Source organism: Ailuropoda melanoleuca, chromosome 2 (genome assembly GCF_002007445.2).
Source record: "Ailuropoda melanoleuca isolate Jingjing chromosome 2, ASM200744v2, whole genome shotgun sequence".
NCBI lineage: Eukaryota > Metazoa > Chordata > Mammalia > Carnivora > Ursidae > Ailuropoda > Ailuropoda melanoleuca.
In genome coordinates, this window is record NC_048219.1 from 131,805,348 (window position 1) to 131,829,896 (window position 24,549).

Below are 24,549 nucleotides of genomic sequence, written 5' to 3' on the forward strand. Positions count from 1 at the left end.
CTTCCTGTACTGTCAGTTAATCTGTAACCAAAAATATTTCCCACTTTAGCTATCATAAGCTTTGAACATTTACTAGTACAAAATTTCCCCCTTTCCCTAGACCCCAAGGCACAAGACCTGTTTTTATTATAATTTTTTCCTGTTTTAGAATTTGAGCTTCTCTTCATCAACTGTTTCATAAGAACCTATTCCCCTAATACCACTGGATTATTTGTGGACAGAGTCTTAATTCAAATTCAGACTAGCCCCAAAATCAGTTCATGGTATCTTCCGTCTTACAGCAAATTGAGATCAATGTTAATCTTCTAAAAGGATCAATTTATCACTAAACATAATGCTTGCTTGATAATACTCTAATCTGATTTTTCATTGCTACTGCATCTAGAACAGCAATTTCACCTTTTCTGTAGCTATCCCTGGGATCTCTATTTGCCACTGCCTCCCTACATTTTTGGAAAGTCTCATAATACAAAGCTCCATGGGTTCTGTTTTGACTTTTCCATTCTTACTTATCTTTACTTTCCATAAGACAATCCAGTAATGAAAAGCAATGTTAGTTAAAAATATTTTCTCTAAAGGCCTGTTCAAACTTGCGATTTAGCAGATATTGTGGGGGGTGTGGGGGTGATACGGAATAGTGCTTAGGTTTTTCTATTGCTGAAGTAATACTGGGAATCTCTTCCTACTCATGCCTTAAATTCCTCAGTATTTCTGGTTGCTCAACAACGTATCTGTGAGCTTATATGTCTTCTTAGAAATAACAGACTTACTTTGGGAAATAAGCACTCAGGAAATGTTCAATCACTTGTGCCCATGCCTTAGTGCACTTTCTGAGCTATCCTAAGCAGATAGAGCAAATCAGAGAAAATTCTTACCTCTTGAAGGACGTAAGACAATGCACATCACCAATAAAGCAAGCAGAGCAGAGGTGGCAACTCCAAATACAATTTTTAACCATGTCTACATAAAATAAAGAAAATTGACATATACACAGTTTCTGTTAAATAGTAGATATGGCAAGATTTTGTTTACACCTAAATCCTACTTCTCCCTCCCCACAAAGCCTTTGATTGTTTTCCACTGATCTGGCTCTAATTGCTGGAATTCTCCCAGCTCTGCAAGGACAAATGTTTCTACAGTATATTTAGAACAATCTCCCAATCCCAACCCACTCCAGGAAGTACATACTTATGTACAAATCCTCACCTTCTAAACAATAGAAAACTGTGATCGAAACTCAGCCAGTCCTCCTTCTTTAGCAATACCTGAGGCTGCATATACTAACCTTCATTTTTCCAGATGTTTTTAAAAGTTAGCTAATTCTGACTTCAGAGCGTGGGTCACCGGATCTGTGAAAACCGTTGAAAAGAAGCAAGTCTGTCTTCGGAGTTGGAAGCCGAGGCTAGGACAAGGTTTTTTTCTTTCCACGGACTTTTGAATACCGTGCCAAATTTCAAAAGATTTCTGTAAAATTAGAAACAGATTTTGGGGGCGTTCTTGGCCTTGAAATGAACTGTGAGTGGCTCAAGGGAGGCTTTATAGCCTTCTCATCCTTGTAAATTCTACACCAACATCTGCTTACGTTGACATACAGAGGTTTTAGGTTTTTTTTTTTTTAACGAGTTCGGGTTTATGTTTCATTTTCTTCTAGAAATCACTCACGGATCGCTTTGGCAAATGATTGCATTTTGTGTAACCCTTTTATTTGCAACCAAAAGAGAAATTTAAAATAGTGCAACCTCCAGGTATGCACAATATACATTATCTATTTTTTAGCAGAGGAAGAAAATTAAAGCCATATAAGATTTTGTGAGACATACACCACATAACTGCACATTTTTGTTCCTCTGGGAGATTACGAGGTACTTGCGGGCAGAAATGTTTTTCTTTCAGCACAATTTCTTTGTCCATATAGCACCATATGCACTTTCAGTAAATACAGAAGTTTAAAAATTCAACTGTCTAAACCCACGACTGCTTTACTTTAAAGAAATAAAATGCCATCTGGTGAAATTTAGTATGGGTTAGGTGTGTATGCACAGGCCAGAAAGATGGAAAGATCAGTAAGAATAATTTACCAGCAGACCTTTGGAAGAATGGAAATGGCTTTGCAAAAGTGGTATTTTTGCTTCCATCTCAGAATATATACTAAGAGAGAAGACCATTCAGTAATTAAAAAGCCTCTAAAACAAATAAAAAAAGCATTTGAAAACAGAGGTAAGTCTTAAGTGCAATTTCATTTTGGCTAAATCCATATAATTCCAAAGCAACTGGTCAACCTGATGGATCAGAAAAAGTGATTGACTGAATTTGTAAAAAACATATACATACAACAGTTTCTTGGAGTATTCTGGCTGGTTCAGTGCAAGTCACTCAGATAGATGCTGTGGCTCCACATAAACACAATCGTTCACCTACTGTGTCTTTTGTCTTTCCACTAATGATTTTCTTTTCTGGAAGTTTATGATGTTCTCAACCTGACTAAAACAAACTTCATGGTGACATTTATTTCATGGGTTGTTCATGAAAGGTCATGAGGGAACAATACTGAAATCCGTTGCTGTTTGCTTTAACCAACTGGTCTGGCTAACATGGGAGGCTTTCTCCAGCAAACAGCAGGACAGTGGTTTGCGAACTTCCTTTCAGACATTCTCCAGACATCCCTCCCTGAATTCCAGTCTTATGAAAATTCTGTTGAGGAAAATGAGTCATTAAGCACTTACTGGCAGAGAGATGTAGCCACCCGGATTCTAGATGAGTCTCCCTCTTTGGCAGTTGATGGGACCAGCTTTTTACAGACTGAAGCAATGATTAAGAGTAATATCCAGGTTATGCTCTATACTTGCAGGCATGTCCATTGATTGTGAGATCCTCAAATCTGAGATAAAAGCCACCAGCTAGGTTCCAAATGAACAGCTCCCGTGTGGGTCCTCTGAGATTGATTGCCTCCTTTGGAAAATTCACACAGCATGTTCTCTGAAGTTCTGTCCCAGGCTGCCAAAGCCCCAGACTCCACGAGTACTTTTTAGTGTGTTAATTCCAAGACTTCACATTCTGAAGAGTGACTGTAATAAATGATGAGGGTGTAATTAAAATGGATACTATTCGCTTTAGCAATTAAAAATGCACCGACATGTGTCTGGTCTGAGTACCATTTAGGATTGCAGCCAAGTGTGGGTGTCTACAAGAGACTCATTTGATAGGTTCTATAAAGAAATTGGGGTGCTTTAAGAGGAACAAATTTAAGTTGAAACTGTTAGTGAGTGGGGGAAATTTTGAGGCTGAAATATGTTTACTTAGTTTTGTTTATTCTTTTCCTTGGAAGGTTGGTGATTCAAATTCAACTTCTGGAAAATTCTTACTGGTTTAAACTGTTTTTAGAAAAATGAGACTGACTACAGAAGTAAAGCTGTCAAGAGTTTTTCCATGTGATTCCATGGGTTAGGCACATGTTGCTTTAATAGAGCATCACATGTCCATCCCTCTGAGATACTGTGTACGTGCTCTAGCTTTCATCCAAACAGAGACTCCCACAAACATTTGGATCCTTTTAATATTACAACATCTTTACTGGCTTTTTCTTCTTTCAGAGTGAATATGAAAATGCTTATGCTAACATTTTTTTTTAAACATTAAGGAAACTGACTACCATTCTTATTTTATACAGTGAATCAACATCCAATCAGCATGTTTGTCAGGAAAATGCATATGAATAAGCCTCAGCCTATGTCCTCGGGGAGCTGACTTTCTAGTACAGGTAGGACAGGAAAGTTCTTACATATTTGTTTCTTTTCCCTTTCTGGAGCTCGGGCTGAGAATGAGCCTTAGGCTGGGTTCATCCTTAGTAGGAAAGAGACTCATGATTGGCTGCTGACTTCAGCATGGACACAGGAGGAGTCACGAAGTCCACAATACCATGTTTGTAAGCCATAGAGTAGGTCTAGCTTTGGTCAGGACTGGGACTCTTTTCAGAAAGTGACTCTGGATCTTATCAAAGGCAACAAAAATGGCAAGTATGACTTTGGCCTATAAAAAGCTAAGAGCAAGAATTAGGATAACAGAGGCTCAACCGAACTCTCCCCAAAGATGGGCCTCCTAAGGCTTATTTTGGAATATGACTACATTCTGGTAAGCCCACTGGGAAAGTTAACTATAACATAAATCTTTAGCTTACTAAGACAGATTTCTAGAACTATTTAGCAATAGCCACTGTGTGTCTGCCAAAAGTGAGTTTGATTTAGATGTTTTCCTAGAAAACACATCCAGGGATATACTTGTAGAGAGTGAATGGGGTAAGACCATGCCGAAGGGACAAATAGGGATGCTGTCCTTTTATTTGGGGGCAGAGGAATAAAGAAAGAGAGATACATTTATGAACCAAAATCTAAGACTAAGATTATTTAAGGACAAGTGACAGGTAAGGGGTGTGAGGGCAGAAGTGGAGTCAACATAAGCCTTGATTTTTATAAAATAAGTCTTTGCTCTTAAGAAGGCCATGAGTGCCCATCTGATTCCTCAGAGTCAATAAATATTTACAGTTCAGTGATATATTCAAAGAGTTTTAATACTTTATTTCATTTAACTCATAACCAAAACCCATTTTACCGATTAGGAAATGGAGCCCAGAAAAAATTAGATAACTTGCCCAAGATTCCAATAGGACCCAATGTTAGCATATTACATTGTTTCTCTGTAATACCCCCTGAAGCTGATTCGATAGTAATAAATATTTTTAATTTAATTGGCATCTCACTGATTTTCTATTCAGAGATATTTTAAGGTTATGATGATAGAATCATTACCATGAAAATATGCACAATCCTCACATCTTCAGAGAACGTTGCCATACATGTCTTAAAAGACCACAGTCTCACTCTACAGGAATAGTGTCCAAAATATTAATTTGGTTAGAGTTCTGTTACAATGGGGGTCTGGTAATCAGAGCAATAATCATACACTGCCTGGGATTAAAAGGTCTTCCTCCAGGGACTTGTTTGAATTAAGGAATTCAGCAGAATCCCATCATCAAAGAGATTCTGAGATCGAAGCTAAAGGATTCCTGAGATCTTCAAAGCTCATAATAACTATCACATAACTATAGATCTGAAAGAAGTGGCATAACAGCATCGATGAGAATTGACAGGTTTAAATCACTTTTTGAGTCTGGTCTATTTCCTAAAACCACAATTGTTATGTAAGGGAGAATATGAGGCAACATGCCTCCGAGTTTGTAATTGGTACCTACTACCTTAATAGATGTTATAATTAGATGTCAGTGGATCTAAACACAATAATTAGGGCTAGTTCTCCTTGGATGTGCAGAGAGTTAACAATCAAAGTTGGATTAGAAAAAAAAAACATTAGAGAAAAAAAACATTTCTTTGGGCCTTGATGTAGCTTAAAAATGTAAATATTACATCCCTCAGAAATGCTTAATCAAGAAAGACTGATTAAATGGTATAAATTGAATATGTAAATATTTTATGTATGTTAATATAACATATTTCACTGGTTTTTCACTGGTATTTCATTTAATATAATTAGAGAATATTATTTCTACTGACTAATGTTTATTGAATACTTTCATTGAGTCTGACTCTTTTCTAAGCATTTAATATATAACTGTCTCATCTCATCCTCAGAACATTAGTACTATCATTATCCTCATTTTAAAGATGAGGACATGGATGCACAGAAAATTTAAGTAACTTCTTCAAAGCCACACAGCTTATGACTCGTGCTCATAAGCCATGTGGGTGGTAGAGATAGGACATGAACCCAGAAGGTCTTACTCTATAAGGGAATTTGATTGGTTCATGTTTAAGATTCTGACGGGAGAGTATATTATAGGTTCAGTGATGTGAGGTGTAATTGAGGCTGGATCTAGCAGGAGGTGAAACAGAGGAAAGAAATTAAGTGGGCTAACAAGCTGCATATATTGACGAGGCCAAAAGCAGGTGTTGTAGTAGTAACTGAATGATAGAGTGGGAATTAAAAAAAAGTTGTTACCAGAAAGCAGCATGTTTCAATTTAAGATCTGAGTCCAAGGTGCTGACAAGGGCCTGTATCCTGCATAAGACACAGAGGTAGGTGGCTGAGGTGGATGAAAGGAGCGAAAGTAACTAGAGATGCAGTGAGAGTCTCTGGTGTCATTTGGGAGGTCACTTAATTCACCTCAAATTATGATGATACTTGGGGAGAGGGAGAAATACCCTGAGTCACATTCTAAACATTTATTAAAGAGTTGAAGAAATTTCCAATTCAAGATGGTAGACTGAACATATAAATCCATTTCTTTGCCTTCCGAAACTCCATTAGACTGATTATAAAGACAGGAGAGGATAAGGCACGCATCAATGGAGGGAATGGAGAGTGTCATCAGCGGATGAAGCAGAAAAGAAATAGTGACTGCCTGGGACACACCTAGAAAGGAACTTCTGTGGAACAGTTCTAGAACCGATATGGCATTTACCACCGAGGGTAGGAGAGAGAAAGGGGGTTGCCAGGAAAGGTGCTAACTGTTTGGACATCCATTCATAGACTCTTCACTTCTGGATGCAGAACAATTCTGCAGCTGAGCTTTTATTCCAGGCAAAAAAATCAGGAGACTTCATTTTAAGCTCTATGAAACTCTTACTAGAGGCTCCTAGAGGGGCTAGCTGGGAGTCAGCGCTACAGAATAAATCCAGTCCTCCAGCTTATGGGCTTCCCAACCTCTTTTCCTTGAACAAAACCTATCAGCCAACAAGCCCTGCTTGCATAGTAAGGTCTCTCCATTCTTACCTCATTCTTACATCTGCTACAAAAAACAAGAAGCAGTTGACAATAATATCTTTAAAAAAAGAAAAGGAAGAATCAAAACCCTAAAATGAAAGAAAAAGTAAAGACACTAAGAAGAATAAATAGAGAAAAGAAACTCAAGGAAAATAGAAAAAGTGACCATGGAGATAATTCTGAGAACAGAAGACAATCTTTAAAAAAAACTTGAATTCAGCAGTTGCACCTCTGGCTATGAACCCAAAGGAAATGAACACAGGATACCAAAGAGATACCCGCACCCCCATGTTCATTGCAGCATTATTCACAATAGCCAAGATATGAAAGCTCATAATAACTAGTTCATCCATGGACTAATCGTTAAGGAATTGTGGCATATATGTACAGTGGAATATTATTTAACAATAAGAAAGAAGGAATCTTGCACTTGCAAAAACGTGGACCTGGAGGGCATTATGCTTAGTGAGATAAGCTAGACAGAGAAAGCCAAATACTACATGTTATCACTTATATGTGGAAACTAAAAGAAAAAAAAAAGAGGAAAAGTAAGATCCAACTCCGAGAAACAGAGTAGAAAAGTGGTTGCTGGGGGAAACAGGGAGAGTTTGATACAGAATACAAACTTTCAGCTATAAGCTAAACAACGTCTGAGGATCTATGTGAATCATAGTGACTGTACATGATCACACTATGTTGTATAACTGAAATTTGCTAAGAATAGAACCTAAATGTCTTCACACACACACACAAAGATAAGTGTGTGAGGTGATGGATGTATTAATTAATTAGATGGGAGGAATCCTTCCGCAATGTACACATATATCAAATTACCACAATGTACACTTTAATATTCTCACCATTTTACTTGTCAATTATACCTCAATAAAGCTGAAATGAAAAACAAAAAATTTAAAAAGCTTGAATTAGCATCCTCAGTGAGATTCAACTGGATGCCAGTTTATGAAAAAGTAACATTCAAACTCTCACATAATAAAAATATGATTGCCAAGTTAGAAAAAAAATCATTCATTATATGTTTTTGGAAACAAAATTGAGGAAATCTCTCAGGACAGAAATACAAGATGAATAATATGATGGAGGAGATAAGAGACATAGAATATAAAGCCAGCCAGTTCAATATCCAATTAGTAGGAGTTTGAGGAAGAAGGTCGAAGAAAGCAGAGAAATAGGGGTTATACAGAATAAATACAAGAGAATTTCCCAATGCTGAAGAAGAAAACATGTCTTTAGGGCCCACAAAATCCCCAGCACAAAACATGAGAAAAGACTCATACCTAGACGTAAATGTGAAATTCCAGAATATTAATTTCAAAGAGAAAATTCTGAATTCTTCCAGAGAGGAGAACAAGTCCTCTACAAAAGAGGCAAGAATTAGGCCGACGACAAACTTAATATCTCCCAACTAGACGCTGCAAAACGACAGAGCACTGTTCTCAGAGTTCTGAGAGAAAATGTTCGTCAAGCTAGAATCTACCTAGGCAAGAAACCAGTCTAACATGAGGATAAAATAAATATATTTTCAGAGGAGTGGAAACTCGGAAAGCTTACACCCCAAATATCCTTTCTTAGGAAGAAGTGTATTTCGGCAAAGTGAGGGAGTGAAGTACTACAATCACCATTCAGAAGAGAACGAAGCTGAACCAAGAAATGGAGAATCTGGTCTTTGGAAACCAGACGCTAACAGTGTGAGTGCCTGTCTCTTGCCATTTCTTAAGTCAGATCTATTCTTTTGAGTACTATTTTTTTTTTCTAAGTTGGAGTTGTTTTTCATGCCACTTATAAACAAGAGTCCCAATAGTCACATAACAGATGGAGGCGGTTGATGGAATGTAAAAGCGGAATCTTAAGAACATTCTCTACTGATCAACATAAAAACTACTATTGGACCCACAAAGGATGAAACATAATCTGAGCAAACTACTTAGCTCAAAAGCAATACCTACATATTCACTATAATTTGAGTGTTTATTTGTTTTAAATTTTTATAATTCACGATGGACAAATCACGAAAGTTTTTTTGTAGTCAGAAATTATCAACCAAAATTATTTATTATGTGTATATGAATAGAATTGGATTTACATAGAATAGAAGTTGGAAAGTGGAGGAGGATGAAGAAACACAGAGGGAGGGGCAGGGAAACTTCTGCCCTCATCTCGCAAAGCAAGCAGTTGAGAGATTTCATCTAGGATGACCAGAATAAGAATTGTAGTACACATAACAGGTTTTGCCTAGTCACCTCCAAATAGTATTGAGGACACATTGTAGGAGGGGAATATTTACAGTAGTAGAAATATAGAGCCATATGATTTTTCATATAATTTCTGAAGTTTAAAAAATACATCGGCAAATTCATATGATGGATATTAGCAGGTCTTCTCCACTAAGTAGTCTGATATAGTAGTTAACATCTGTGCTCAGTGTCTTTCCCCCCCTTTTTGGAACATTTGTTCCATGGCACAATAGAATAAATGGGTAAAGGGCAAAAATAAAGTTTACCAAGGCACATCTACAAATTATAAAAATGTAAAACAAATATTAATAGAAATTTATAAAATAGGGGATAAACTGGGTGGCTCGGTTGGTTAAGACTCCTTCTTGATTTTGGCTCAGGTCATGATTTTGGGGTCCTGGGATCGAACCCCAGTCAGGTTCCACGTTCAGTGTGGAAGTCTGCTTGTCCCTCTCCCTCCACTTCTCCTCTCCCTCCACTTCTCCTCTCCCTCTCTCTCTCTCTCTCATCTAAGTAAAAAAATAAATGAAATCTTAAAAAAAAGAAATTTATAAGGTACTGTTAAATGTTGCTAGACATCAAAGAAATGCAAAGTAAAATACAAAATGAAATATTTTTCATTTATTGGATTGGCAAGGATTTAAAAATGGCAGCAGGCCCTCTCATGATCTGCTGATAGTAGAGGAAAGTACTATAAGCATTCTGGAGTGCAGTTGAGGAGTAAATATAAAAAATATGCATTCCCTTCGGGGTGGTCATTCTACCTCTGGTAATGAACCTAAAGGAGGACATTAGATATGTGTACAAAGTTGCCAATACAAGACTATTGTTGAAATTCAGTTTACAATATCAAGAAACTGTAAACTATCTAAAAGCCCATCCAGACAGAATTAGAAAAAAACATATTAGAAAAAAACATTAACATATCAAAATGAATGAGGTAGGTCTACATTTATTGACATGGAAAGCATTCACAATCTCTTGTTTAGTATATATAGTATAATCCCATTTTTGTGAACAAGAGGCAGGAAAAGTTTATGTAGGTATAGACATAATAGAAATTCTGGAAATACGTGATTCAGAGCATTGGGTTCCCAGGTGGGGTGTGGTGAGCAGTCTCTCCTGGAAGCAGAAAAGAAAAGGAGGATATTATCTGCAACATATTTATAAACAGTAATAAAAGCCACTAAAATCAGTCTGCTTTTTTATTACCACTGTGTCCAGTAATTCTAAATAATTTTAGTGATAAAATACTCCTTCCTTCTGAAGCAGACCACTGCACTCCCAGTAGACCCCACACATGGTATGCCATTCCATCATGAGATCATGACCTGAGCTGAAATCAAGAGTAGGAGACTTAACCCACTGAGCACCCAGGCACCCCAAGAAGCAGATTTTAAAACAGTAAAGGAACTGGAAGACGAGACAGAACTTTCGGTAGCACATCTCATGTCACATCATTCAGGAACCTACCAACTGCTATCATGAGTAAGACCAGGTCTCTTAGGTTTTCAAGAGATAAATCCTATGTTATCACAAAAAAATCACTGGCCTTGACATGAGATCTATATAGTCTTCAACCTACCCATAATTGTTTTTTATGTATCTAGTAGATGGTATCAGGAAAGATAATGATAGCAATGATTTATGGATGAGAAAATAAGAAAGACGTTACCAACATGGACTGAGGTTCTCATTCAACTGTTATCTTCTCAATGAGGGTGAATCACTCATTTAAAATTGACCCCCCTCAGTCTCCAGTTTTGTTTTGTTTTGTTAGTTTACCTGTCTTTTTTCCCATAGATTTTACTACTTCCCAATATCCTATAATCTGGACATATGCATGTATTATTTCTACTGTTTATTCCTCTTTCACACACATATGGCTCCATTTTAGTTTGTCTCACTAATTTATGTTAAGGATATAGGAGCAATGCTTTGGATAAAATAGGTGCTTAATAATATTGTTGTCTGAATGAATGAATGAATGAATGAATGAATGAATGAATGAGTGAAACAGATGATATGAAACTCACCTGCTGCTCATAGTGGGTCCAAGCTAGATAATGCTCAAGGAGAACACCTCCAGGTGTGACCAGTAAAGGGTCAAGCTCTTTATTGTTAAACAATCAGATATTAACTATTGTTATCTAACAATAGTCATTTAATCCTTGTGCTACTGCTTAAGTGTGCCTTTCAGTTTTGTTCATTATAACATGGAGAATTAGTAATAGGACACTTTACTGCAGCAATTCAGTCATTTTTTCCTGAGAACTGAGGAAAGATTACCAGCTCTTTATGAGAAGTATCTGTTTTATGGATTAGTAAAGTGGAAATTAGTACAATTCCATGTCTACTTCTTTTTGACATTCTAATTAGTGAAATTTCAAAGAACATGTAATTTAATCAATGTTGTGTTCCACTCTGATAATTTTTCCGGTAACTTGTAGTTTAAAACACACACACACACACACACACACACACACAAACACACATGCGCATGCCAGAATTGTGGGCCTCTTTTTTGACAAGGGATTTGCCATATTCTTGGTGAGTGGCTTGGCATAACAAGATTTGAATGGCAAAGCTAAGCTGATGTAGGCAAGGAGTTGTATGGGTGCCTGTGGGCTCTGAAAAGCCTGTGGGGCTGTCTGGATTATCAGATGTCTCCTCATCCAGGTTCACACTGAGGAACCATCACAGAGGAGGGAGCTCTAAAGAAAGATGAAGGAAGCAGTGGGCAAGAGAAAGGAAGAGCAGAAGGGGGTGGATTCCGTGGAACCACACAAGCTACTCAGGCATTAATTTATTGTCCCACAACATGATGCCACAAAAACTGGCTACAGTGAGGCATGAGCTCAAACCCACGATGTCTCTCTTGATGATACTGAAGGCTAAAGAAACTTTTTCTGTGATACTGAGGTATGCTCTTTTGTTCTTTAGTAACCTCATTCCCACTATCGCAGGAAAAAAGAACAACATTCCCTTTGCCCATATAAACTTCCATCTCCTATTGGAAGGAGGAAGAAAAGCCCTTTATTGAATGCAGGAGGGGCCATGCTTGACTGCAAGTGGGCTTGCGCTAGTTTTGCTTTTAATCAACTAAGAGAAATAGCTGATGTGTATTATTACATACTGTCAAATATATTTTCAGGGCCTGAAATATTACTTACGCGAGAATCTCCTTATCACTGTAATTCCCACAATTCGTCTTTCACTAAATGTGAGGTCCCTCCTTTGAAAAACCCCTGGTCACTGACCTCGTGGTGCTGTGTATTGAGTATCACCATTGTGTCGAAACTAATATTTCACAGAAGCACAGAAACTTCCATGGCTTCAGTACTTCTAACATAAGTATATCTTAGTTATACACACAATAAAAATACTCAAGAAAAAACATATTTTCTGGGATACTTTAGGAAAATACCCATCTGCTCTACAATTCTTTTCTACCACCCCTCTGAATTTTATCAAGACCAAAGAGACAGCAAGATTTTTGAAGAAAAGAAACATTGCCTACCTTATATCAGATTCTATCCAATCTTTTCACTTGAAAGTATAGGCTAGAAAAGTTTTTCTGGAACACAAAGCCCTTTAATCATTATATTGCTACAGTCTCTGTAACAATTAAATAGTAGAATACTTCAGATATTAAACCAGTCACAAAAAACTTCAGTAAGAGACCAAATGAGAGATGGAGAATCAATGCCTCCGAACTCTCAATTCACATCTAAGAGCTGACTACTTCACCTTATTTATGGGGCTTACGATGTAGAGGAAATAATGGGAAGGGTGGCTTTGTTCTTCCACTTTCTTGGGTTCTAATGGTCTTACCTATAACAGTACTCAGTGCATTATGACTTTGTAAGGTCTGGAACAGAACCATCAGTCATGCTGTGCAGAATGAATTGTCATTAACCTGGATGAATATGCATGTGTGTGTGTGAAAGACAGAGGTATGAAGTCATCAAAGAAGCCTAAAGCAGAAATTGGAAAAGTCAACATCCCCCAGGAGAATAATCTTAAATATTTGAGAGTCAAAGACCTTAATGTGGCAGACAAGTTCAAGTTTTAAGATGCGGGGGAATCTAGATTTATCTCTTCAACAGGATTGATTTTCCCCTTTTTGTGCCTCAACCCAATGGGGATTAATCCCATTTTTGACGATACCTTTTACTCAGTTGTCACTTTGGCCTCTGGGTGAGATGTGATATAGGAAAAGAAAGATAATGAGAGTGAACAGACATGAAAGAAAGAAAGGGTCAGAGAGAGCTCTGGCCTTGTTCACTTGTGGAGAAGTAGAGTCATAATACACAGAAATGAACCAAAGCCTGACTCCCGCTTTTCCCTCTTCTCCCTTTAAACACTGCCTATAATTTCGTTTTTGCTGAAGAAAGGCTACTTTATATTCTTTCTTAATGGAAGCAGGTTCTGAGGTGGAGAGATGCAAGCAAGATGTAGTTTGTGGATGGGGTTGGGAGTAGAGAGAGGTTGCTCTCAGGAGATAGCACCTATGGGGAGGGGAAGAAGGCAGAATGGGGCGGGGGGAGGGCACTGACCTGTGGCACTATTGCAAAGGAAGCCCAGTCTACCCTACAGGGGTCTCAGGAGTTGGGATGGCCCTTCAGAGTTGTCCCAAATGGAGTAAAGGGGGACAGGCTTGTGTCTCCTCATCAGTCTGTAGTTTGGCTTCAGGCCACCGCCAAGAGGACATAATCCTAGGGAAGACAGCTCTCCATAGCTTAGGGTAATACCCAGGGAAGGAGGCAGCAATGAGCTTTCAGCAGCCATATTCCCAGGCCCCGAAGAGAAGATCTGGGCAGAGAACTATGGTGTTTATTATGTATTTTTCAAAAGTAATTGTTTTTATCAGATATAAATATATGCATGACTGCAGAGATAAGAAGAGAATTAAGAAAAAAAAAGGAGTATTCGAAGTTAGGTAGTAACTTGCAAGAAGAAATTGGAACTTCATGTTTAAACAGCATTTTCTCTATATCTATCTTAAAAAATAATTTAGAATTGCTCTATTCACTACAGTGGCTACTAACTGCATATGTCTATTGAGCACTTAAAAATGTGGCAAGTCCAAATTGAGATGTGTTAAAAGTATAATATACACACCAAATTTTGGAGGCTTGATAGGAAAAAGATATGAAATATCTTATTAACAATTTTCATATTGATAACATGTCAATGTAATATTTTAGCTATACTGAGTCAAGATATGTTATTAAAATTAATCTCACCTGTTTCTTTTAACTTTTTAATGTAACTATTGGCGAACTTTAAATTAGTTATGTGTTTTACCTATACTTTCATTGCACAGAGCTGGTCTAAACTAATCTTAAAGTCTGACAAAGGGGTCATTATCTCAGGCCACAGCCTAAAACAGAGCATCATTGGAAAGGACCACAGAATGAGGAGTGCAGAAACCTCCACATTCTCAGAAACTCCCTTCCCTGGCCTTTCTACAATGGCAACCCCAAAGCACCTTATTTGGTTCTTGAGAGACCAAGATAGCGCCTGGGTCTATAACCAGTTTGCCCCCGTTGGTAGACTGAGAATGGATGTAGGAAGTGGCCATCCTTCCTGAGAACCAGAGCCTCTGGGAAGTGAAATGCTTGCTTTACTCACAAATTGGGAGATTCTGACTCATTTTAAACCCTTTCCTCAGGACAAGGGAATTATATCCACCACAGTTCGGTGATCAGTGTGGGTGGATTAGAAAACAGCTGGAGCCCCGGGAGCCAGTTCTTGGGTGCAGTGAACTAGCTCTTCCATATGCCGGGACTACGACCCAATGAAGCATTGAATGACAGCCGAGCAGAAGCATGAGTCATAATGAAAGCAAATAGAAGGTAACTTAAAGAAGTTACTTGCAATTTGTTTCTATCACCAACTGTGCTGTACTTTTGTATTTATTCTGTTTGTTGCCATCAATTCCATACCAGCCATAATTTCTTCAGCTCGTGATTTTATTTCAACATCATCCAGAATCACTCGTTGCTTCCGCTCTCACCGCCAATAGCCAAGTCCAGGTGTTCATCATCTCAGACTCAATGGCTCCAACTTCCTCCCAGTTTTTCTCTCTTCAATATGATTTAACTTGCTAACCCTTTGTAGATCATCTTTTCTCCAACACGTTACTCTACTGCTCAAAAAACTAGAATGACTTCATATTGGTTACCCAGTCAAGCCCAGATTCAGTTTGATATTCCTATAGGTATGCAAAACATGTTCATTTTTCTTCTTCCTTATTGCTTCACTTAAAGTACACTTCCTACTCTTCCTCCCTTCAAAATTATTATGAAATATGAACATCTAATATATATAAGGCATTATTCAAATTCCTTACTTGCTCTAATTCAGAAGCTTTTCTCCATTTATCCAAGAGTTTTCTGAATACTATAATACCTATAATTTGTATACCACATGATTATTGTATGCTCATATTTTTTTCTGATTATTTTGTGCCTATAATCATTGAACTCTCAACCAACTGGTTAATTTCCCAAGGTCAGAGTTTACATCTTATACTTCAAATCGGAAAAAGAAATTAATATCTACTGAATGTTTTCTTCGTGTCAGTCACTGTAAAATGTGTTCAACATTTGTTATCTGGAATTCTCTGTAGCCACTTTTCCTTGTGTGTGTGCTTTCCCCTCATCGTTTCCATGTTGCCCTGCCAGACTGCCCTGATGCCAGATACTCCAACTTAAGTGTGGAAGTAGCAGATTTACTGGTGCTTTGGGACAATGATGGTGGAATTTCCAGTGGTAATTCCTACTTGGGCTGTAGCCTTCTGCCTTGCTTCTGGGATTCCCTCTTGCTTTAACATTCTCTCCCTTCCTCTCTAGCTCCTTCTAACTGATCCTGTTTTATGCAAAAGACAGTTTAGCTATTTCTTTGATTCATTTGCCAATGGAGCTATAAGGAAGTCTCATTTTCAAAAATAAGCACACACATTAGGGGACTTCTAAAACAAAGATCGTTCTCTTGCTCTGAGAGGTATTCTGAGAGTGTTAAGCCATTAAAAAAATCTATTATAAAGGCATTTTCTCATTTAATCCTCTCAACAATCCATTACATGGTCTTTCATATAAAATAGGAATTTGTGGTTCAACTATTGGCATTATAAAACTGATTGTTTGGATTTAGGAAATGAAAGTATCTAGTTATGAGATATATTCTGTCTTGTTTCTAAGTTATTTGGTTAGAGAATCGGTCAGATGCATTTGAGTCATTTCCTGTGTGAAATACAATGTTTATACATAAGAGTAGCTTGATATTTGAAAATTATAACTTCTTGCGAACTAACTCTCATATTTCTTTAGATATGACTGCATGACTGAGTCCAGTCTGGTGGGAGAAACCACAGAGTAATTTGAACAGGTAAAATTTAATATGAATAATTATTAACTCTAATGGGATTGCAGTAACAGAAGATTAACTAATAAGTAAAAAGAACTCTAAAGAATACAGAAATAGGGGACCCTGGGCGGTTTTAGTTGGTTAAGCAGCTGTCTTTGGCTCAGATCATGATCTTGGGGTCCTGGGATTGAGTCCTGCATGGGGCTCCTTGCTCAGCGGGGAGCCTACTTCTCCCTCTCCCTCTGCCTGCCACTCCCCATGCTTGTGGTTGCAAGCTCTTTCTATCAAATAAATAAATAAAATCTTTTTAAAAACCAAGAATACAGAGATAACAGAGATATAAAGCAGCCACTTCCCTAGTGCCTGAGATAGATAACCCAAGGCTGAGATACAGACATTATTGGAGAGAGCAGCCATAGGTTATTGAAAGCAAAGAATTTGCTAGGGTGCCACTGGAACTTGCTGGAAGTCTGTCTTCTGGAGCTTGCTGGAAACGTGCCTCCAAGTCCCAGGGAAAGCTGTTTATGGGAGTGTTTGTGGAGACACTGTACACGTAATTGAGGAGATGCAGCAGTTGGCCACTGACTACTGCTGGCTGCCGTGCAAACCCCTGGTGCTGGAGAAAGCCACGTGTCCCACAGGAACTGGTTGCTGGAGAAGCCACACACTTGCGCAAGTTCGCCACGCATGCGCACCCGAACCAGGAAGCAAAACCCTTTCTTTCTGCATTGTTTCTCCAGCACCCTCTACAGGCACAGTTTAATATCAATGCCAGCCCGCAAAGCAAAAATACTCAAAGGGCCCTGATGCATGTGTAGGGACCAGATAAAAAAGTTGAATTTGGAGATGACAGGTAATAAATTGATAACAAATAAATAAATTCACAAAAAAATTCCCCACTTTCCAAAAAATTCCCCACTTTCCAATGTATACTTCTAAGGTGGAAAACACCATTTGTGGTCAGACAGCCATAAGGCCTAGGATAAATGAACAAAAAGAGGAAAAGAAATGAGCAAGTAAAATCATGTTGATTTACATTATAAAACGAAGAGTCTGAGTGGAAGAGTAGGGGAGATTAAAAAAAGAATACAGGATTGTTTCAGAAAGATAATTTTGAGGAGTTTTGAAGAGATGTTGATATTGGTCTTCTTCCAAATGCAACTCTGTGCTGAGAGATGTCATAAACAGGACCAGCTTTATTTGGGGAACCCTAACATTTTAAAGTTTTTTGAGTTCATCAGACTTTTAAACATTCTGATTTTTTTCTTTAACGTATCAAAGAATAAATACAACAAAACTTAGTCTTATATCCCGCACATAAGTATTTACTAAATCATTGGTGCTATATTTATTGTTTCTTAATCAGCCAGTCCTGATACTGCATGGTAATCCTCTTACTTAGTTTCTAATTAGTCATTTTCCATTCATCAAAGCATTTCAAAAATCCTGACTGCTTTCCTTAAGTCCCCATGTCCATCCTCAAATCTAAAGCCCAACTTGGCAGGTAGTCCAGTGGTTGATGTCAATAGAAAAACCTCACCAGCCTCCTACTTTTGTGCCTTTCCACTGTATCTTTTATTCATATTTATTTTCCTGCTTCAACAGCAGCAGAAGCATCTATCCTTCTATCCAATCTTCATCCTTTCCTTTCCTCTTGATTTCATGCCCTTCCTTCTTCCTGTGACTTTTGCGGCAACAGTTATGCCCTCCTCTCTCCCTTTGAGTCTTGAATCTCTCCCTGTTCCTTGGCTCTTGTTCCTCAGCCTGTAAACAGGCTTAAAACTTTAGTCTCCCTTTCAAAATTTTCTGCTCATCTTTTTCTGTCTCTTTTTCACAATACCCATTTAGAGATCATCTATGCTTATTGCATCCATTTGCTCACCTCCCAAAACTCACTCTTTGTTGAAGACTGTCTGCCAGGCCTGCTTGGTAGATGCCTTCCTTGGCCTAATCACATAGTGTAGTCAAATTGTAAAACATATTTTAAATTAAAATATGCTATATTATAACATTATAAAACATATTTTAAATCTTTTTAAAAAGGACCTTAGTCACTGGATGTTGTGAACAAAGATGGACATGGTACCAACTATCCATCCTTCCATCTGTCCCAGACCAAACAATGGCTGTCTAAACATTCTTTTCCTCAGATGGTTATGAGGTAGTGTCCTTACCTGGGCCAGAGGATGACTGCTGGGCCAGATGCTGAGGCCTTTGTCTAGGAGAATGATGGAAAAATAAGATTGAGTCTCAAGACATCTTTTGACCAGGATGGATGTGACCAGAGCACAGGCATCTCACACTCTCTCCCACCTCTGGCTCCATCTAGAGAAGTTTTGACCTCTTCTTTTGACTGTTAGTTACATCAGAAGCTGGCAACCGTTTTCACCAGTGTATTTCCATCTCAAACCCTTATAGTGGAGCTGAACCTTTTTGAGACTAGTGTAACTGTTTTATCGTGATTTGGGTAAATAAAGCTTAGTAATATTTTAAATTAAATGGCACGTTTATCTGTAAGATATTTCAAACATTATATACTTTGAACAAAAAATATTTTATTCTAAACATAATTAAGATGATTTTTCCTTTTCTAACTATATTTGATGGTAAAATTTTTTTTTATGGATTATCAGGCGTTATCCTTTTTCTTATCTCTAGGTATCATCTATCCTCAACTCCCCCACCCCAAAGATGGGAAAACTCTAAAAAGTACTTTGAAAAATCTCCTGGACATGCCACAATCCAATGCAACCTCCATCTTCCATCCCTTTTGGAAGTAATTCTCTCCTTCCCTTCTCAGTCTCCCATCCTGATATTTATGAACATGGCTAATCTCTGTAAGTGAATCCTAAAAGCAAGATCCTTATTTTACTCATTATTGAGTAAAAGATTCTCACTATTAGGTAAAAAATCTTGTGGGCAATAGCCTTATTTTACTTATTAGTGCCTAAAACACAGTACATTATAAATAGTAGGACTTAAAAATACTTATGAATAGAAAAGAAATAATTGGTCATTTATTAGATGTATGAATATCCCTCAGTTAAATTTGTTTTTCCTTATTTGTTTTTATTTCTTGGTCTATGAGTTATAGTGTTATTATTTTTTAAATCTCTTTGCTTCTATTTCATTTGGCTTCTATTTTTTTTTTTTTTTTTAAGATTCTATTTATTTATTGGACAGAGAGAGACACAGCGAGAGAGGGAATGCCAGCAGGGGGAGTGGGAGAGGGAGAAACAGGCTTCCCGCTGAGCAGGGAGCCTGATGCAGGGGCTCAATACCAGGACCCTGGGATCATGACCTGAGCCAAAGGCAGACGCTTAACAACTGAGGCACCCACGCACCCCTGGCTTCTATTTATTCCCTTTTTACCTTCATTTTATCTTCTTTTTCCTCTCCTTCACAGAGCACAGCATATTACATGGAATGACGTTTTGGTTTGTTTCTTGCAGTTATTTGAATTTTGCATTTTATCCCAAAATTAATGAGTGATAAAAATAAAACACTGAACTAAGTTGTCCATTAAAAAATTTAGGGCCTTAACTGATCTTTCTCCACGAGGTTAGTAGCTTTCAATAGAAAAAAACATATAGTCTAATGAAACACAAGAAACATCACTCTTAGAGAAAGATCTGGGATATGCTTGTCAAATGAGGTAAATCCCTTGAAAGTTGCAATTTTGAGCTCAACAGGTTATCACAATTATTAGCATAAATTGTGCAAAGTACAGTCATGAAATTATAATCCTGGGTAAAATGCTAAGAAAAAAAGTAAATTCAGCAGTGGAAACATTGGTGTGGTATTGAATTGATACTAATCTCAGGTGGGCACCCCTGTCCCAGATAACATAGCACTGTATCAGTTGTTTTGGTCATTCTAGTACTATACAGATCCTTTCAGCTTGATGAATTATGATCACTTTATGGCCTGTTAAGGATTCAAAATTAAAGAACTAACCATCAAACAGTTCACTTGCTCTATGTGTTTACAATAAAATACAAGCATATTGATAAGAGACAGCAGAAGACAGGGATTGAAGGAAATATTTAAGTTGAAAAAAATGCTCTTCCTTGGTTCAGTATTATTTTATCTACACAACTGAATTAAACACCTAAATTTCTTTTGTAAGTGTCAACATCATGTCCATTTATGAAATATACTTCATCAAATATATTCAACTTAAATAGTGGCCCAAATGAAGTCTAACAACTGCATGGTTAAACATTACTTCCTATAAAGTCTGTTTCTCTTTCCATGGCCCCACTTAGGATCTGGGCTTTAATTTGGATTTAAAAATTATGAACTAATAGGGCTCACAGCCAATTTCATCTTCAAATGAGATGCTTACGGGATGATTAATTTCATGTAAAGAGGAACTCGGTAATACTCTTTGTGGAAAATATCTTAAAAAAACAAAAAATATCTGTAATGCTTTCCATCTGAATTTCCTATTTTGTATCCCATGAATTGAGTAAAAAGTAAAAAGTTTAAGTATTTGGAAACAAATAAAATCACCATTTGTATTGATCAAAAATTACCGTTGACATGCTACAGCCCAATCTCTCTCACTCTCTCTCACTCTTTTTCATGCAATTGCTGACCAGGTCAGTACAACATTTCTTGAAGGTAAAGACAGAATCTAATTAAAATTATATCTACATAATAGACCTAGTAAAGGCCTACAACCACTTAACAAATTAGTGTTGGTCTTTTTATTTACATTAATACCCATTTTTCTGCTCTGCCTATGGATCTGGACATTAAATCTTCCTTCTAGGGACACAGAATAGCATACTCATAGCAATCATGATTCATCACAGCCATCACTAACTTCTCGGGATAAGCCCTCTAGGCTAAATGTTGGATGTGGGGGCTGTATGTATCCTACTTATTATCAAACCTAGGTCTAAAGTTGACTATTTTTATGCTCTGCTTACAGTTGTTCTGTTACAACTGCTGCTGCTTTTCTGGCCACTCTTGCTACCAGGTTCTAAACTTCAATTCCCACTAAGTGCCAAATGCCAGGTATGTTCCATGCATATCCAAATTCTCATGGCAGTCCCTCAAGGCTGGTTATAATTCCCATAGTCTCAGAGCGATTAAGTGACTTGCCCAAGGTTTCAAACCCAATTAAGTCTCAGTCCAGGCTTTCCACATAAAAACAAAGATGTAAAATTGTATATCTGTTATGACAGATGAAGGAGAAATTCACAAACTGGAGGAGACTGCATAGCTTATAGTGATTTCAAATGAACTTTATAACTCTTTGAAGGAAATAAAATAATTTTTTTTGTCTTTTTCTTTATTGCTATGACTAATGTAATCTTTTATCAGGTTTTGGAAACAAGCACTTTGTTATGCTCAGGGTGAGTAAACCTTACTTCTCCTGCATGTTCTCTCTGTTCTAGTTCTGAAAACACGAACTGTGCTAGATGCTGGGAAGTGCCACATGGGTTTCATCTTTGAGGAACATAAAAGATGTCTGCTGGAGAGATGGCAAAGAAGGGCTTCCAACTATGTGCAAAGACGCACTGTTGAGAAAGGATCAGGGTGCCCAGAAAAGACTGTGCTGATATCATTTGGCAGGAAATGTCAATAATACAGAAATACCATATAATATACAAAACAAATACCAATAAGCACTTTACTCTGGGGTTGAACATTGCTACTACTTTCTCACTCTTTATTGTTCTTTCCCATCTGCACATAAGTATGTTCGAATTTCTCACATCTGAAAAGCAACAATGACGGGAAACTTCCAATCTTCTTTGGCTTTATGTTCAACTGAATTGAAAACACCACCAGAAGCCTTCTTTCCTCTAAAGCCTAACACTCTGATATATTAATTTGCAGAGAGAAAAATATTCAATTCTCTTACAGTGTTTTATGCTTTCAACATCTGCTTTTGGGACATGCACTCGCGGTCCTTTGGAAAAACACTTTTTACTCATTTAGGTGCTGCCTCAATGCTTCACAGGCAAGATGTCTGTTTAAACTGTAAATTATTGTATTTTAATTTCATAAGGCCTGAAATGATCTCAACCTTTTGATATAAAACCTTTACAGTCTCTTATCCACAAGGTTGGCCAATGATCTACTGGCTTGTTGTTCTAAAATTTCCTGACTCCTCCAGGCTTTTCAAACCTGCCTTGAGACACATGACTTCAGCCAATGTACCTGTCCTGTTGAGACCCCTGCAACGACCTTTAGCAGACATGAGGTACCTTCGAATGTGTCATGTGCTTGCCAGGTATTTAGCCCACAGCTGATATTACCACAAGTCATTAGACAAGGTCTTCAAATGAAAGCAGTCAGGGAGCCAGAAGCATAGACGAGTTGTAAGGGACCTTTGACACCACTTAATCCAGTTGCTCATTTTCCGGGAGAGGAAACACAGGACCTGTGTGAGATGGGGTTGCCCAAAGTGCCCCAACCAACTGAAGGTTTTGTGGGAACTAAAATTAGACCTTCCAACCCCAAGTTGATGTCTATATGTCATGTGCATAATCTGTAAATCATCCCTGAATACTAGAAGGATTAAACTGTTCAGTAACGCTCAATCAAAATGCTGCAATTATCATATGCACCATAGTTTGAGTTTTCAGGTATCATCACATGTTAAGTTTTATACTATTTAAAACACGTATTTTAAAACTTTGAGGTAGAAATAACACTTCTTTATTGAAAAAAAATTACTGGAAAACACAGATGAAAAAACCTGATATTTGTTGACACCTCAAAAACAGTCTACATATGTTACAGTAGTACATTTAGCTATTTTATGCATTTGGTTTCCTGCATAGTTTCCAAAATGTTCTAGAAGACAGCAATACTTTAAATGGAGTCAGCTGGAGTTTTTAAAAGTATTTTAAGAAAACCACAATCTTCTTTTGTCCTCTTGCATTCCCAAGAGCTCTGATTGGTTGATATTCATCTTTGCTTGGTTCTTATCAACAAAAGCTAATGTTAGACTGAATTTAATGAATCCATCAAAACCACAGAAGAATTTTCTTTTCACTCCCTCCAACATTTTGTTTCTCCGTAGTCGTAGGAGGTAACACTTTCCATGCAACAGACCATCCAAATAAGTGTGTGGGTTAAAATGGTCAGTTGTGGCTCTGTGTCAATCATGTGGGTCTTCATGCGAAAAGAGGCTACTCGTCTACTGGGAGAATACTCTGAAGGCTGGGCCCTGTGTCCATCTCCAAATGATCATACTTAGTCTGGAAACACTGAAAATATCACAGTCACGGAGAGGTTACTCTTCTACCTGGTGTTAGGGACAAGTGGAGGTAGACATCTTCTCTTTATTCTCTAGTAACATCCAGCATCTGCTCCCTGCTAAATCCTGGGTGAGCCCTAGACATCTCCACCGACATGCTAATCTTCCTTGAGCATAGGGTTACTACGTTCACGGAGGGAAAGCTGAAAAATAAGCCTTAAGTTACCTGATGCTGCTGCTTCATAATACCTCACCTTTTAAGGTGCTTCATATTATTCAAAGTGGTTTTCTAGGTACACATATATCACCACTTACTCACAAAAGCTGGACAAGTGGTGTGAGAGGCAGAATTCTAAGATGGCCTCCAAGATTTCTGCCTGCTGATGTATATGCCCTCAAAATCCCCTCACTTTGAGTGTGGGTAGGACCTATAAATATAATGAGATAGTCACTCCTGTGATTACAGTTAAGATTTTATCTTAGCACACAAAAGAGAGATTGTCCTGCGGGCTTTGAAGAAGCAAGTAGCTGTGCTATAAAAGGGCCCGTGAGCAGGCCACGTGGTGAGGGCAGCCCTAGTTGCTCAGAGTGATCCCCAGTGGCCAGCTAGCACGAAAACAGGAATCCTCACCTTCAGCTGTAAGGAAATGACAGCCAACAGCCTGAGAGAGCTTGGAAGTGGCTCTTTGCCCAGTGCATCCAGATGAAAACATCACCTGCTCCACAACTTGATTTCAGCCTTCTGCGACCCTATGCAGAGGACCCTGTCTGGGCCTCCAACCCACAGAACGTGCAATAATCAAGGGCTGTTGTTTTAAGCCACTAAGTTTGTGGTAATTTGTTGTGTAGCAATAGAAAACTAATAAAAGGAAAAGTACATCATACTATAACCATTTCACCAATAAGGACACTGGTTCAGAAAGA

General features: G+C 37.9%; 1 protein-coding gene across 3 annotated transcripts in view; it reads right to left on the minus strand.

Moving 5' to 3' along the window:
• Positions 1-2,867, minus strand: part of FAP (fibroblast activation protein alpha) — a 72,269-nt gene extending 69,402 nt beyond the window's left edge. The window contains exons 1-3 of one of the 3 annotated variants that reach the window (XM_034654647.1): positions 2,724-2,867; positions 1,286-1,464; positions 876-960 (exon numbers count right to left, since the gene is read on the minus strand). In XM_034654647.1, the coding sequence (XP_034510538.1) occupies positions 876-960; positions 1,286-1,291 (91 nt within the window). In that variant the 5' untranslated portion in view covers positions 1,292-1,464; positions 2,724-2,867. Of the gene's footprint in view, positions 1-875; positions 961-1,206; positions 1,561-2,723 lie in introns of those variants that run through there. The other 2 variants (XM_002924863.4, XM_019805539.2) reach the window with 2 other exon arrangements.
• Positions 2,868-24,549: the final 21,682 nt, after the last annotated feature.